At 43.8% G+C, this 17,893-nt stretch overlaps 1 protein-coding gene across 1 annotated transcript in view; it reads left to right on the forward strand.

Moving 5' to 3' along the window:
* The window catches only part of ST8SIA1 (ST8 alpha-N-acetyl-neuraminide alpha-2,8-sialyltransferase 1), a gene marked incomplete at both ends in the record, with an annotated part of 110,846 nt that extends 94,108 nt beyond the window's left edge, over window positions 1–16,738 (forward strand). The window contains one exon of the mRNA XM_080914982.1: window positions 16,252–16,738. Within this exon, the coding sequence (XP_080771108.1) occupies window positions 16,252–16,738 (487 nt within the window). The remainder of the gene's footprint in view (window positions 1–16,251) is intronic.
* Between the last annotated feature and the right edge of the window lie 1,155 nt (window positions 16,739–17,893).

The following is a 17,893-nucleotide window of genomic DNA, read 5'->3' on the forward strand; positions in this document are numbered from 1 at the left end:
ATTCAAAGTCCTTGGCTAGATAACGATAACCAGGTTAGGTGGTGGATTCCAATGGGGGAGGGGGAAACCTTGCTTCTTTTTCCTGAGTATGAAGATTTATAAACAATGGCTACACAAATAGACACCTACAAAGAAATCAAGAGAATGACCAAGGAAATGGAAGGAAGAAGGGATGGATGGACAACAGGAAAGAAGGAAGTAAGGAAGGAAAATTCAAGGATCTTTTTTCTCTATGAGCAATTTGTAAGCCATAAAAGAACAATCTGGAAATGTGTAAGGCTTAAAAAAATCAGATGGCCAAAGGGACCAGGGAACGATGTGCTTCCTTCGGTGGTGTTGGAAACGTGCTGGCTTCGGATGTTGCAGAGTAACCCAGTGAAGTTAGTCTGTGAGTAAAGGCTCTGTTCATGGTTCCTGGGGCCACGGGGAGGGTCTGGTGGAGGGAAATGGAGGGAATTCTGAAAGCCACACTGTATGGTCTGCTGCAGTCACTAGCATGAAGAAACTACCTTCTACATCCAGGGGCCCCAACTCCTTACCTCTCTCCCCATTTACCTCAGTTCAGTATTACAGGCATTGAGACATTCACGTCTCATTGACTGAAACCCATATCTCATTGTTTAAGCCTATATCCTATTGACTGATCCTATTGGCTGACCCTGCATCCTATAGACTGGACTCTCCTGACTGACTGAGCCCACATCCCATTGACAGAGTCTGGGTGCCATTGACTGGGCCTATTGCCCATTGGCTAAGCCAATACTTCATTGGCTGACCATGCAGTAAAGTGGGAGTTCTGCTGTGGATATTTGAAATTCAGACTATTTATTTACTGCACCTGTGAATACTGGGAACCCAGTCCACACATATGGACCCTTAACACAATCCAAATCTCTAAAAAAAATAAATAAATAAAATAAATCCACCTTTAAATGACTCTGAAATCCTTTTGACCTCCAGGTCTTTGGTTTTGTTGTTGTTGTTGTTTAATTTTTTTTTTTTTTTTTTTTTGGCAAGAGCTACATAATGAGACCTTATCAAAACAGAAATATATTTGTATGTGATCTCATTTAAAGAATACAGATACAGTGGCAAGTGCTCTTGAGCAATGTCCCAGTAATGTAAAACATGACTATCGCCTTCTCCCCTTAGAGTTAAGGCTGCTGCTGTTTTCAAAACACTTGTGGTTTTTCCTTCTTCCCTTCTCTGAGTTATATTTTCAATCTTTTCTAAAAGATTGTGAATTACTTTTCATCCACACCCGAAAACAATGTTAGTTCAATAAAAACAGGAATTAATCAAGGCAAGCAGGAGAAGAAAATAAATATGCATGTGGCTTTGTTTTTGCTGTTAGGAGTGAAGAGATATTTTTAAAAGACTTGTTAACACCCACGGCCACATGTGGCTTTTCTGTTGCAGATGTAACTTGTGGCTAGGCACAGGATGGGCACAGGGGGCATATGGAACTATTTTAGCTTGAATTCAGAGCTTGTGTTTGTCTTAGGCAATACATAAATACCTATAAATATACATATATTACACATACACTACATACACATACAGATATGCATATAATGTTAAAGTACATGATTACATAGAATCTTACTTAAGGTTAGTAGGCAAATAAATGAGTTTGTCTGTTGCATTAGTTAGTTTTCTCATTACTGTGAGCATGTCATAACAAGCACCTCCACGGAGAAAGGTCGTGTTTGCTTGTGGTTGTCCATCCTGGCAGAGAAGACACGGTGGCTGGAACAGATCTCAGATTTGACCACAGGCACGTGAGGTGGCTTGTTCACATCCGTGCAAACAGTGCACTGGGGATGGGTGATTAGCCAAGACCCACTCACCTTCCTAACGGGTTCCCAAGCATCCTCAAATGGGGCCATGGAACCAAACACAGAGGGGGCTATTTCATGTGCAAACCACATTGATCATGGTGGAAAAGAAAAGACACTGGAAATAACGATTATTTACAAAGAAAAACAAAGTTCCTCTGACAGTGCACATCTGCCCTCTTCCTGACTGACCAGGAACCAGGTCACCTACTACTTTAAATGAAAATGCCTTTGGCATCTCAAGTGGTTAATTTTTCCTGTCAACTGGGACAAGAGTTCCAACTTCCATAGTGGCTTTCCCCCCCATTCTTTCTAAATGTCGGAGATTTTCTCTTTTGCCAAATTAGACATTTTCCTAATGCAAATCAATTCCTGAAAGAACGCTGTTGGTATTGAACAGAGAGGACCCTTTGGTTCCCGCCTGTGAGGCTGTCTCTGCCCATTGAGAGTCTGGCTGACAGTTTGTCTGCCCACTGAAAACTGTGGACTAATATACAAGTCACCGACTGTGGTGGTTAACACTGTCAACCTGACTCTGTCCAAAGTCAGGTGAGGTGGGAAGAACCATCCTGAATGTGGACTGGTACATCTCATGGGCCTCGGGCTGCATAAGAGAGAGTTCACTGAACAGGAACATTTATCTCTTTCTTCTTCCAGACTCCCAGGCTTCAGGTGGAATTGGGTATTGACCAGCTATCTCAAGCCCTGCCACCAAGATAGATGGCACCTCAATTGTGAACCAAAACAATCCTGTCCTTCCTTAAGTTGTTCTTGTCAAGTGGTCTGTCCAGCAGTGAGAAATGTAACCGAAATGACAACGTTTTGTTTTACTTTCTTTTTTTCCCCCGATTACCCGTAATATACATACATTTGGTCTCTTAGCCTAATACATTGCAGTTTAGAGTTTGGGACTTGCTACAATAGGGCCGCACTATTTTTTAATTAAACTTTTCTATATTTGAAATGGATGAAGAATAATGGTATTATTTATATTTTAGAGAAATAATAGAGTAGCTGATATATGTGTGTGTGTTTGGATATAAAAATGTATTTGAATATAAAATGTATTTGAATATCTATATTTATCTATCTCTCTATACACACACACAACACACACACACACACACACACACACACACACACACATATATATATACATATTACTCTAGTTTTTTTCCAAGCAGACAATATCTCAGGACAGATTGGAAGAAACTGTTGTTTGCCCCATATCTAAAATAGGTGTGGGCAGAGAAAAGAGTTCCCTCTAAACACTGATGTAATTCGCTCACACTTGGATCATCACCACATGGGATGAAAATAGATGTTCCGTTTTCAACAACTGTAATAGAATTAACTCCGAGGCTCTGTTTTAGCCCAGCTACTGAACTGGCAAGATCACAGTCTGCTGGGCTGGCTTGGGGCTGTTGTTGGCAGCATACTGTTTAAAACCACTGGAGGTGAGACATACGTGTGTATAATCAGTCCTTGATGTTCAGTGCAGTCAGTGAGATGTCCCTTCCTGCCGCTGCCCCTTTGCTGTTTCCTCTGCTCAAAGCTCATCCATCACAGCAGGTACGGGATAGTCTGGTGAAAGGAAGGGCGTGGCTTTCGTTCCCCCCTCCTTTGTTCTTCAGGAAATCTATATGATGGAAGTCTCGGGTCGCCCGATTTCATCCTGCTGTTTGTTTAGGGGAATTGTCTTCCTCTTACCATTTTCTGTTCCACCCTGGGTCTTCCTTCTCTTCGTTCTTCCTGTTTTCACTGTCTTTCCTTGTTTCCAGGTGAGGGCTGATTTGGAAAATTAGTGTGATGGGGAGAAGGCTGTATGGGGAAGAACAGCCCAGATGTCTCGATGGACGTACTTCAGATCTCCAGCAAACGTGGTCTTGGAATAAATGAATTCGCTTATTTCCCTACTGACATTAAATAAGATTCCATAGAATTAGGTACTTCGACATAAACATAGATATCCCTGTACATATGTTTGCCTAAGACAAACACATGCTCTGAATTCAAGCTCCCTGAACCTATGTTATCACTAGCCACAACTCATGTCTGGCAGGGAAAAACCAAGTGTGTGTGTGTGTGTGTGTGTGTGTGTGTGTGTGTGTGTGTGTGTGTGTGTCAGTAACAAGCCTTTTAAAGATATATCTTCTCACCCCTCCATAACCAAAACATTAGCTACAAATAAAAGCAGCAGTAGTCATAAAATCTGCCGGGGGTATCCAGGAATAAACCTCAGGGGACATGTTTCACTCTCTGTACCCTAAGGAGCCATTTCGAGAGTCAGGGCATTTCCACATCTCCATTAGGGAAAATGCAAATCACCAAAAGTACTGATGGAACAGGAGACAGCCAGGGCTGAGCGAGAGCAGCTGTGGATCTCTGGGACGATGGACAGGACACCGGTCTGAGAAGTGGCCTCTAGCCTCATTCCAGAGCAGAGGTGTCCACCCCACCTCGGCAAGTAGGGGTCTGGGGTCTGAGATCAGTGCCAGTGCAGTTGACACTGTATTGAGGGGCGGTGGAGAGAGCTAATCAGGTCCATGGAGACAGGAGAGGGCCCTCCTGAGAGGAAAGGCTCTGAAGGAGCCCTGTGTTTCTTTAGAGACTCTAAAATATGTTCAATTAGCAAATGTTGGGCCTGTATTTCTTTTCTTCTCTCTTGCTAGGCGTGAAAATGGAAACATTGTTGAAGGGGACTCTCCCCCTTCCCTTTCTTCCTTCCCCTTCCCTCCCTCCTGAGTGTGTGTGTGTGTGTGTGTGTGTGTGTGTGTCTTCTTCACGTGTACCTGTGTGTACTTTTTATTCTTGCTAGTAGTGTGTACACGAGACAGAAATCGGCATGCCATTCTGGATGGCAGGCTTGTTTGGTGGTTATGATTCTTCCTCTGCTTTTTATATATTTTTATATCGCCAATGTCAACCCCAATCTGTGTCTCTGCCATCCTCCGGTGTGGACTGTTATACATTTAATATATGTCAAGTATACCGCTTTGTACTTAATTTTATCACCATTTTTTTTTTAACCATTAAGTGATTACCAGTTTGACTTTTGTACCCAGGGAGAAGTAATTAAATGGTGTGAAAAAACAGGTGGGTCCTCTCCGCTCCCAGCGGGATGTGAATGACACCTGTCTGGCCTTGTCTGTTTTCATCCTATTCTTGAGTGTTTGCTTTTAGTCAAGCTTTTCAGAAATCGCTCCGCAGAGCTCACGGAGACCTCGATTCCCACACAAACATTCCATTCACAAGTTTAGAGGAACTGTGTTTTGATCAGGCACAAACCACGTTCGGCTTCTGTTTCGATGCAGTAGAACATGCCTGGGGCGTGGCAGGGTACTGGACTGTAAGGGGTTATTTGGAAGTGAGGGTCAAGACTGGTGGGTTGATTCTGTTTCCAACATAGTGGGTTCTGGGCACGGGGAGAGAAGTTGTCACTCAGAGAAAATGGACTCTCTACAGCTGGATGGTGGACACCCTCCAAGGTTGGCAGCTGTGTGGACATCCCATGTGGTCACTAGTCACTTGCAGACACTCTCTTTAGTAGTCAGTGATTAATTAGCTCATGGTGCTTTTACAGTAGAAGTTCTCATTCAGGGGGCTTCCCTGCGAGTTGCCTTATACTCAGAATAGCCAGAGTTCAGCCTGCTAAAGCCCTAGCTTGAGGCAGAGTGGGCAGAACAAAGCTAAACGGTCTCAAATCCTGCCTCTAGTGATGCACTTCCCCCAGGAAGGCACCATGTCCCAGAGGTTTCCTAACCTCCCCAAAGAGTGTTACCAGGTGGGGACAACTCACTGAAATCTATGAGTCTGTGGGATATTTCTCACTGAAACTGCCACACTCTTACATTTTTAACCCAAGTTGAGTTGAGTTGAGTCTATACAGAAAAAAAAAAGGGAAATTCAACTGATTTTTTAAAAACTTTTCAGCTGAAAAATGGTGAGAGGCTATAAACATATAATAGAACTAAGACGCCATGTAATTTAGATTTGTGATGTTTTGTTGGCAAAAAGTTTCATTTACATAATGCTTAGATAATGAAGCCATCACTGTGTAAGTAAATGTGGTGTCCAGAACTAATGAACGCTGTATTAAAAACACTCAATGCATGAGTTCAATGAATGATTCTAGAGCCTGCGCGGCACAGTGACATCCTCTGATGTAAAACAGAAACCTTCTCTGACACTCCATAGGCACTGGCATGCATGTTGTGCACATACATGCATGCAGATAAAACATACATGTAAAATAAAATTAATAAGCCTTTTTTTTTTAAACGATGGCATTCCACGGGTTAGGACACACCTCTTTCTGTTTGGTCTCAGAATGAATTGGTGACCGTTCTTAAGGTTGGCTATGGCTTTACTTCATGTGGACAAGCAGATACATTGGCAGGACTGTTGCTCTTGGCACCACCAAAGAGAGAAGGGTGCTTACAGCCAGAACCATTTTCCTTCATTCTGGAAGAAGAGATTCTTATGTTCTAAGCAGATCCTGAGATTAAAACTGCTTGTGTGATTTCTTAGAAAGATGGTATTTCCAGAAATTAGCATAGTTTGTTTACAAGAAAAATGAGCTAGCATCTAATGAGGGACTTGTAGGCAAGGCAGCCATTTTGGTATCTAATCACTCATTATCTGGTTTCAAGCAGGCGGTGTGTTTGCATTAAAAAAAAAAGAACTGATAGAAAATGGTGTTTTATGGACAATTAAATGTCTCTTGCATCATAGCGATTTTCCTGAGAAGGGAGAAGCCTTTGGCTTGCTTGGATCACGCCTTGAATGAAATGTGTGCTGTGGGGACGGTGTAAAAGTACCTGGCTGTTGACTTTAGTCATAGGAAGCAACAAATTCTTCCTAGATCCCTGTCCCAAAGAGGCACAGTATTGACCTGAAAGGGCACAGATGGAAAGAAAGGACATTAGCGATTCAGTGAAGACGACAGGAAAGTGAAGGTGATAACTTAGGACCAAGTGCTAAGAGAATCAGTAATAAGACCATGTGAGGTTAGACAACCCAGCCTGAAGAGCAAGTGCAGAGTCCTGAGGAATCCTGGGAGCCAGCAGAGCAGGCTGAAGGAGCAGGGAGTGCCTGCTGAAATCCGAAGGCGGCCAGGGAAGGCAGCCAGCTGCTGTGGGTGACAAACGGAACTGGAGGTGTAGGCAGGGGTCACATCATGAAGGGCTTGACCACCTGGATGGCTTGCACTCCACTGACACTGATAAAAAGCCCCTGAAGAATTTCCTCTGCTCTTTCTTCCAGTTTCATGCATGGGGTTAGATGTGCATGTATGTATATGTATGTTTTTTGTATGTGCGAACATACATGTACGGGGACACATGTATGTGAAAGCCCAGTGATGATGTCAGTTGAGTGCTCTTCACACAGAGACAGGATAACTGTGTGGCTATGGCAGCCGACCTATAACTCCAGCCCGAGAGTTTCCACAGGAGGCCACTCTGTTCCCAGCACTCATGCGGGTTCTAAGGATCAGACATAGTTCTTCCTGCGTCAGAGGAAACCCTTTGATGGTTGCCATCAGCATGCTCAGCCCTAGAGATGTACTCTTCAGATGTCTACAAAATGCACCTCTCACCTCAGAGGGGAAGAGAGAGGTTTATTCTTGAGGCACCTACGAGCAACCATGGCCTGGGAGCATGGCTTCAGGTGGTTTGGAGCTGTGTTTCAATGAATTTAAGTATTTTATTACATACTTTAAAAATGTCCTCCATGACTGCTGTGTAGTAAAACGATCTTGCTCACATCTCCACTGGCTTTGCTGTATCCACGACAGGGATGGGCACCGGCCGACTTCCTCTTACCGATATTCCTGCAAGAGCTTTGCTCCCACAGTGTGTCTGTCTTTGTACTGTTGGGTTCTTATTTTAATACCTTTGTGATGACAGTGTGGCCTGTGTACAGTTGTTTCCTGATGCCAAGTTCTCTTTTCTAACAAACTGTGCAGGCACTTTTAGGAGCTTCTAATCTATATTTTTTAAATGTGTATTTTTAAACTGAAGACTCACTCTGTGGACCTGGGAATTTATAATATCTGTAGTTTTGTATGTGCATATATATCCATCCATATCCTTCCATACATGGACACATATGTGCACATACATGGATGCATACATGCGTATGTACTGAACAACCTGAAGCATGTTCCCAGGCCATGGTTACTCATATGTACCTCAAGAATAAACCACCTCTATCCCCCTCTGAGAGGTGCATTTTGTAAACACCTGAAGTGTACATCTTTAGGGTTAGGAATGGTGATGATGAATGTTTACACACACGTGTATACATTCACATGCACATGTATAATAAACACACATATACATGTGCACATATATATGTACACATATATTCATTTACATGCACATATGTAATACATAACACACACATGTATACATATATGCATATACAGATTTATTCATACACACATACATGAATGCATATATTCATTAAAACATACATGTATACATACATGCATGGATGTCTACCTATATATACTCAAGCATATATTTATAATGTAATCATATATATACATGCATATGTGCATGTATACACATATATATGTATTTATATTTACATATATACATATATACATACATGCATATGAACTTATACATTATCTTTTTTTCCTTTTTCTTTTTTTCTTACAACTTTACGTAAAAAAGAGAGATACATGTACAAATTTTTTAAAGCATTTTGGCATAAAACTTTATGAATATATTTTTGTCAGTACTTGATTCTTTTGAAGGTTTGATAGCATGCATTGAAATCTTACTAGTTACCATAAGCATAAATTACATGTAGAACAGAACGTAACATGGAAACAGTCAAAGTTTTCTTGGTGTGTATAGATTAAACATAATGATTTTTGAATACCAAAAATTGCCACAAAGGTATATTCTTAGCTCTTGAATTATTAATGATTTAAGGTCTAGGTGTACATACATTATCTTTTTAGTGACAAAATTTTCTTGGTCTTCTGAATTTGATCAACACATTACTTTATAAATTTTTCAGGATCCTAAAAATTAAATATTCAGTTCTATAAAAATAATGCACACCCACAGTTTTTAACAATCTAAGAAAACAATAAAGCTCAAAAAGAGAAGCAGCTGTCTCCCTCAGCCCTCTCTGCACCTCAAGTCATTTTTCAGGAGAGCCGTTTTTCCCAGTGTCTTTGCCTGACTTCTTTTCCTTTGATTTGAAAGCAGCATGCTTAAATACAGTTTTAAAATTTCTAATGCATCTATTGATTTCTTGTGGGAAAATAAAGGTTGATCTCTCGTCTCTTGGCCCTCACAGCAGGTCTGTCCTGCACTCCGGGCTTTGCCGAGCTCCCGTTCAGGTCATGCCTTTGCGACTGCAAACACGTAGCTCGCCGGGCAAACAGCCTGTCACGTGTTCTCCATCCCATGCCACTGCGGATTTTCTCTCAGTCTTACAGAGGCCCTCTGTGCAGCACCAGTTCATGCCACATTCCTGTGGGAGCACCAGCAACTTCCTTGGTTCTGCCACAGCTTTTGGCCTGCAAGGGCGAGCATGGATGTTGAGGCAACCATCCTGGAGGTTTGGGCTTCTGTGCAGCACCATCTGATGGGTGGCTCTCTCGCTACCGTGCAGCTGTTTGCCCGAAGCTTCCCTTTGCCAGAACCCATGTGTCTCTGTATTTTTTTAACTGCCAACACTTCTTATCACCTAAGTTTTCTCCTTTTTATAGCACCCTAGTCTGGACACAATCACAATCAATATTTTAAAACAGACTAATATAGACTTCAAAGCATTTCTTCCTGAGACTCTAATGATTTTGGTTCCTTCCGTTTGAGTCCCCAGTGCTCTGAAGTGTCGACTCTGTGACACTCTGGGTTTCTCCTGAAGGGCTCCCACGAGTCATTGTATGCACTCACGGGCTGATCTTTGTTCTTGCACTGGTAAAGATAAATGCCATCATTCCTCTGGGCTGTGTAAGTCTGGCTGTGGATGCTGTGTACACAAAATGTTTCCAGTTTCCCTAGGGCTGGGCACACATCTGCCTGGACCCATGCACCGATAAGAGACAGAGCCTGGATTTTGGGTCTGACCCCCTCGAGTGCCCCCAGTACCTCACAGTCATACTGATAACCTTGATGACAGTTTGGGACGCCCTCTTCACAGTGTCTCCTGATGGTAGGCACGGGACACCACCTCCTTTTTTACCATGCAAGTTGCTTCTGGCTTTGGTTTCTCTATGGGGTTTTTGCTTTGTTTTGTTTTCTGTGGACAATTTTCATGGAAGGGGTTTTTCCCATAAGCCCGAAGAACCATGGAGGGAGTCCCCAAAACGTCAGCTTCCTTTCTTGCTTTCACTGTGGATATGGATTTTTGAAAAACAACTGTTTGCCTTCTTTCTGGAGACTTGCTGAAGGGAGAGAAAAATAAACCTTTCTGGTTCTTGATCTTGCTCAATTTGTAATCCCGGGAATATGTAACATCCAGCAACCTGTTAGCCAAATCATTTAATCTTCTCATGAATTGAGAATTGGAATATATTCTGTGCCAGTGCTTTTGACTGTAAGTCCCACCAGTGTCTAGCTACTTGTTAGCTCTGCTGTAAATACTTTTAGAGCTATTTCCGTTTATGGCAGCTGACTTACGTTCATGGTGATAATGTTTCGCTTCTTGTCATCAGCGATTTTGCTAGTATTTGTTGGTATCTGTTGAGAACCTGTGCCCATAGGCTTTGTTTTGCTTTTCTACTGTTTTATCTATATTTCCAATAGCTGCCTTGCTCCTATAGAAATTATGTTGGAGTTTTCTCGTGAGGCATTAATTTGTTCTTCAAGGTTCCAATTATCTTGGTGTCTTTACTAAATAAAAAACTTGATGTTCTTTGTTTTAATTTTTTGCTTTGCTTCTGAAACAGGGTCTGGATATGTAGCTCAGGATGCCACAGGAATTCTCTGGGTAGCCCCAGATGGCCTCAGACTCAAGCAGCCCTCCTCCCTCAGCCTTGAACACTCAGATTGCAGGCATGAACAAAACGTTATTGGTTTTTATCTTTACTTAATTTTAGTATATGCGCTGCTGAACCGAGCGCTCCATTTAATTTTAGTGTGTGACACACAGCTCTTCTGAGCTGGATTGTGAAATGTAGAAGGTGAAGCTGACGAGTCTCTCATCTCCAGGGAATATAGACCCTTAAAGCATATATTGACTCTTACTGAGGAATCCAATAACTTTTACTATTTTTAGTTTAACCGTTATTACTCTTGTTCATTGTTTATGTATTTGTCTATTGCGCATGCACATGAAGGCAGGCACTTGTGCACTACAGTCAAATCTCTCCTTCCACCCCGTGGTGCCCAAGACTGAAGTCAGGTTGTAGCCTCCACCTGCCTATACCCACTGAGCAATCCTGCCTGCTGTGTGTTTTACCTGCTGTGCATTGTGTTTCCCAGGAAACAGCCTTCCGTTTTGTAGCTCAGGTTGGCCTGGAATTTACTGTGTAGCTTAAGTTAGTAGGTGAATCATGATATTCCTCTTCCTTCAGCTCACTCGGTGCTGGGTGGGCTTCAGCCATTGCGGCAGCCAAAGAAGACCATTAAAAGGTTACATGAGGATGAAGGGGTTTGTTGTGTATGTTTGGGTTGGGTCTTCATGAGTCTGTAGAGTGTCACTGTAGGGTGACAGTGAATGGACAAGCTACTCTAAGTGTGTGAAGTGAGTGCTGGTGCACACATAGGCTGGAGCCCAGCAGAGGGACAGAAAGCTGGTGCCACTCCTCTACGGTCCTGTTGGGACTTCATAACAAGTTAGCAAAACGCAAAACCAACACTGCTAAACTATTGATCAGTAAACAGTAACTACACTAACTAGCCGGCAGACAACTACAGAGTTGAGTTGGATTCGGCTTTAAAGTTATATTTTATTTACCCACTCCATGTTTCCGTGTGTGTATCTGTCCGTGAATGTGCCACAGTCTGCTCATGGAGTCCAGAGGACATCTTGTGGGAGGCAGTTCTGTCCTTTTATCCTGTGAGTTCCAAGGTTTGGATTCAGGTGGTCGTCCTTGGCATCGGCATCTGTCCCTGCTGAACCATCTCACTGGCTCTGAACTGACTTCTTAATGAATGCTTTTACTTAAATAACGGGCTGAGGAAAAAAATCTCAAAATATAAGATATGGGTAGCATGAAGAATATTAAGAGTGTAGTCAATTCAAAATGGGGCTCACTTTTAATGTTGAGAACTCCAAGAAATGACAGTCACTTCTAGGCTGAAAATCTCGGATATAGGAGTAAAATCAGATGCTCTTGTGTTCTGGACATTTCCCATGGTTCCCTGGGACAGTGCAGCCCACCATGGCTACAGATCATTCCTCTGGGGAGCAGAACATTGGGGAATGGGAGCTGCTGCATAGAAATGAGAGGGTTGAAGGCAAATAAGGACGGAGAGTAACCGTCCCAGGCAGATGAGAGACAACATGTAGCTCACAGGGGCAGCAGGGGGTGGGGGATCAAAAAGAATTTTAAAAATTAAATCCTAGCCTATCGTAATAATCATTTCATGGTGCATTTACATGGGCCAAGATTACACTGCCTACTCGGAACAAACACACTTTTGAATTGCCAAATACTAGTCAGTAAAGCTATGGAAGGGAGGCTAGTTCCCATGTGTAGAAGCCAGAGGGAGCAATTTCCGAGAGGTGAGAACGGGGAAGATAAAAGATGGGAAATCCACCCTAGAGTATAAACATTTGGGAAGAGGTACAAAGCTGGTCCTGAGGGGAAAGGGGAGGAGGATGCAGTTAGGGATACAGAAGAAGCACTGAAGGACAGGTGGAGACCACTCACAAGGATGCTTCATGTATCAGCGTCTTTTCTCATTGCTGTGAGAAACACTTGGCAGCTTAGAGAAGTGTTGGTCCGTCATGGAGGGACAGGCATGGCAGCAGGAACATGGGTGGCTGACTGCACCATGTGTGCAGTTAGGAAACAGAGAGGGGAATGCTGGGATACATCTGGCTTTTCCTTCCTTTCTTCAGTCACTGGCCTCAGCCCAAGGACTAGTGATGCTCACATCCAGGGCGAGTCTTCCCTCCTGACAGGAACCTTCCTAGAAATACCTTCATAAATACAGAAGTATGCTTCCATGGTGAATATAAAACCATTCAAATCGGCTGCAGAATTAGCCATTGTATCTTCTAGGTGAGTATAGCTCACAGACCCAGAAAGTGATGGGTAAAAATGTCCAGTGGTGGGCTGACCAGAATTCCAGGCCATGGGGCACCAATGAAGTCGGTAGGCTGTTCTAGCCAAAGCACATGGCAGTTCAGTTAGGCCATCTGGGTGGTGCTTCTGCATTGTTGGGAGGGCATTTTGGAATTTAGGAAGAACAGAGGATGTGGGAAGGCAAGAGTTGAAATGGTCAAGTGGCTGAGCAAAGCCCATGTCCCACTTAGGAGTTCATGAGAGAGAAAATGATTGACGATGTTCCTTAGCTTCCTAGGGCAATGGTTCTCAACCTGTGGGTCTGGACCCCTTTGGGGTTAGCATGTCAGGTATCTGCATTACAATTTACAACAGAAATAAAATATTAGTTATAAAGTAACAGCAAAATAATTTTATTGGGGTCACCACAGCATGAGGAACTGTATTAAAGGAAGGTTGGGAGCCACTGCTCTAGGGTGAGTGACTTCTCCGGGAGACACAGTGGTCACCTTTCCTTTGGTTGGTGCCCTGGAAAAATGGCTTCTGGGTCAAGGGCATGCAGTCTGGGAGGCCGTCCTTCTGGGCCTGAGAAGCACATCTTCTTTTCTCTTGACAGAGGAAGAGCCATGACTTTGAATCTGGGGTAGTCCCAGCGAATCTCAGATTCACAAGTCTGCTTTGCTTCTGATGTGTCTGGCCCCATTCTGCTTGGAGCCCTTGATGCTCTCCCTGTGGAGAACATGAACCAGGACAACCGACCTGAAAAAGTCTTACTGTACTAGTTCACTGCCTGCCTCTGCCCACTTCCCTCCTTACCCCTCTCTCCCTCCCCTCTCCCTCCCCCTCTCTTCCTCCCCTGTTCTCCTTCCCCTCCCTTCCTCTCTCCCTCCCCCTCTCCTTCCCTCCCTCCCCTCTTCTTCCCCTCTCCTTCTCTTCCCTCCCTCCTCCTCCCCCTCTCCTCCTTTCCCTCTCTCCCTCCCTTTCTTCCTCTCTCCCTCCCTATCTCTTCCCTCTTCTTCTTTCCCTCCCTCCCTCTCCTCCTCCTCTCTCCCCTCTCTCCCCCTCTCTCCCTCTCCTCTCCTCCTTCCCCTCCTCCCCATCACTCCCTCCCCTGACTCTTTTCCCTCTCTCCTTTATATTTTTATTTAAGCTGCATCAGCAGCCTCTTATCTGGTCTCCCAGCCTCTTACTTCCTAAACTTATCTCCTAAACCTTCCTTCGCACCCGACACTGATACACGCTGTAGGCAGCCACTGCGGCGCGAAGGGCCCACACCACCCGGTGACAGTAAGGGCAGAATGTTAGAGATATGGGAGATATTTTACAGGGTGCCTTATCTTTACCCACAGTCTGGACTAGCCCCATCTTCACGTCCCAAGACCAGCAAGCCTTCTAATTGTTGTGGTATTTCGTGCTCTTACCTATGACCTTGTAGCTTCATGTGCCTCTGTTTCCCTAGCAAGATCTCTTGAAGTGTTTGTTATCTATTCGATAGCTTTCTTTGACTTCACTCTCTTCTGGAACCCACACAAATCTGGGTACAGTAGCCGGAATCTATGACCTGGAGCTCCCACGGTGGGATGAGGGACAGAGACAAGAACATCCCCGGCAGCTTTGGGGGAAGCTAGCTTGATTTATACAGCCATAACAAAACCCAGAAACCTTGTCTCAACAACAATGTGGGGGGTCACGACTGACACCTAAGGTTGTCCTCTGACCTCTGCAATGCACAATATGCCCAGACTCACATAGACAAGCAAGATTAGTAGAACGTTAAGTGAAGACACAAACAAGCGGATAACGGTATTTCTCTCCTGGCACTTAGGCGGTAGTCCACACATTTCAGTTGCTTCCGTTTGAGTCAGATTCTTTCTGCCGGCAGTCATGAATGATTGGAGGGAAGCAGAATTCTCCAGAAGGGGGTATGAGCAGCTGTCTGCGTGGCAGTAATAAAACATTCTTTTCCCATGTGGTTCTGCACCGCGTTCTGCCTCTCTGCCTGGGGTGCCCAGGCACAGCCAGCACATGGGCTGGGGAAGGCAGGGCAAAGTCCAGATCGAAGTTCAAAGCCCCTGTTTCGCTTTGGGGCATTGGCACCACTCTGTGCCTGACCTGAAGGGGAAAATGTGATCTGGGATAAATGCTGTGGTTTCTGTTTTCTTCTCTGGGTACCGGGTGCTGCTGGTGTACTGCCTGGAGGGAAGACGGGAATGGTGGTCTGTGGTCCCTGTTTATCCTCTGGGCATCTCCACGCTAGGCAGCAAGGGGAAAGTGGAGCCCAGGAGGAACAGAATCTGGTCCGATTGGGAACCAGTGCAGAGTAGCAGAAGAATGAGAGAAGAGTAAAGCCTTCTTTGGAGTCTAAGGCATGGCTCTTTTAAAAGAAGGTCTTTCTCACAGCCGTCTTTAAAATCCCCGAGATAAGCCTTGCCCTTTCATATTGCTTTATTGGAAGTAGATGTGAGCACAAACATTTTATTCAGGGATTATAAACGTCTTGTGGGAAGGGCACGAGACTACCCAGGAAGGGAAGGTCATTGGCTAGAGGCTAAGGCTATCTAGATACCTCATTAGCATGGAGAAGAACTCCAGGTGCTGAGGTACCAGACTGTGTGTCCGTGATGGTCTCAGCTGGTGGCCAAGGTCACGTGTTCCAGAGCAGGTATGAAAGAGGCTGAGGTGGGGTTGCTCCATTCCTACTTCAGACCTCTGAGATTCCTGGGCTCTGAGCGTGCTTCACCTCGCTATAGCACAGCAACATGCCCTACGTATAGTCTCAAAGTTAGAACACTGGCCAAGTAAACTTTCCTAGTACATGACATTTTGATAGGAAACGCCTTGCAAGTAATTCTTTATAACGTTTAGAGGAAGAAACCAGTTTCATGTTTCTGTCACACGGAGCATGTAGCTTTTGCTGCCGCCGCCACCACCACCCCAGCCTTCGATCTTTGTGAATTCACAAATGTTAAATCGTTTTACATTCTAGGAAAGAACAAAGTAAACAGTTGATATGAGTCTAGGAGAGCTTCGTTAAAGGATGCTGATGAGTTCAAGGTAGGAGTGTTTGATGAGTTGGGGTATTTGATGAGACATTCCAAGTACGGTGTTTTTCATTTGTTCTGTTTGATGACCTGAGACTTCAGAGGACTGGGTGAGCAGGCTTTAACATGAATGTGTCTGAGGTTTAACTGAGCCTTTTGTTTCCCACAGATTTGAAAACCTGCTGTGGTCCAGAAAGAAGTTTGTGGACAACATGAAGATCTATAACCACAGTTACATCTACATGCCTGCCTTTTCTATGAAGACAGGAACAGAGCCATCTCTCCGTGTGTATTACACACTGAAAGATGTTGGAGCCAATCAAACAGTGCTTTTCGCTCACCCCAACTTTCTTCGGAACATTGGAAAGTTCTGGAAGAGTAGAGGGATCCATGCCAAGCGCCTGTCTACAGGACTCTTTTTGGTGAGTGCAGCCTTGGGTCTTTGTGAGGAGCTGTCCATCTATGGCTTCTGGCCCTTCTCTGTGAATATGCAAGGGGAGTCCATCAGTCACCATTACTATGACAACGTCCTGCCCTACTCGGGCTTCCATGCCATGCCTGAGGAATTTCTTCAACTTTGGTATCTTCATAAAATCGGCGCCCTGAGGATGCAGCTGGACCCGTGTGAGGAGCCGTCACCACAGCCCACTTCCTAGGGACTACAGAAGAGGAAAGGACTGGATGGGGGTATTTTTGCTAGCTTTTTTTTTTTTTTTTAATGTGACTTCCAAATGGAGCTGCCAAAGCTGTCATGGATTGGCATATAGGAAACAAACAAAAACCCAAGCAAAACTGCTTTTGATTGATGTCGGCTTGGAGAATAACAACAACAAAAATCAACTGTTCTGGGGAGTGTTTTTATAAAGGGTTGTGGGTTTACCAGTGGGACATTGCTGGCAGAACACGTTTGTGGTTCAAATCTAGAAGATGTGATTCAAGGACCAGAGGAACTCTAGATGCTGAGGATGAGGAGTTCATCATGGCGGCATGTGTGAGATGCTGGAGATGGATTGCTTACTGTCAATATCACTGGCGTTATAATCATTTTAAAAACCTGTCTTATTGAGACTGGCATTAGAACTAATAGGTTTTAAAAAATGATTGATTTTTGCCCTGTTTAGGGCTGCAGGTGGGTGATGGTATAGATTTACAAAACCCTTCCTACTGATTATTGTGATTCCTTAAAACAAGTCTATGATGACTGTGGTCCCCTCCACTAGTATGGGTTTAAATTAAGAAGCGCTTTTTGCCTCCTTTTGGTTAAGTCTACTTAGCATGAAGCTCTGTTAAGTTTAGACTGTGTTGATTCATTGCCTAGATCACGTGAGCTACTTCCTCACAGCAGAAGTTGAGAGAGAAACTCAAGTTTAGGTCCCCCATTACATCATCCCATTTGACTCTGTTATGTTCATAGAATCAGTAGACATGCAAGTACGTTGTCTACTTGAAAAGCATCTAAAGTGTCTTCATCATTTAGAGAGAGGTGAAGTAGCTCACAGAAAATAAGAGCTTAGTCTTTAAGACAGATGGATCAGAAGGCAGGGCCTTTTCCTCTCTAACATGGATATTTCCTTTTAAGAAAACTCATGTATGTATACTTATATGTCTATATATATACATATATATATATGCATACACATATATACATATATGTATGTATACATGCATGAGTTATCTTGTATACATACATGTATATGTATACATGCAGATATGTATACATACATATATGTATACACTCATGAATATAGACACATACACTCTGACACTCTACAAGGAAGTCAAAGATGATTCTCATGTGACTGTCAGCACTG

This window comes from Micromys minutus (genome assembly GCF_963924665.1).
Source record: "Micromys minutus genome assembly, chromosome: 3".
Classification (NCBI taxonomy): domain Eukaryota; kingdom Metazoa; phylum Chordata; class Mammalia; order Rodentia; family Muridae; genus Micromys; species Micromys minutus.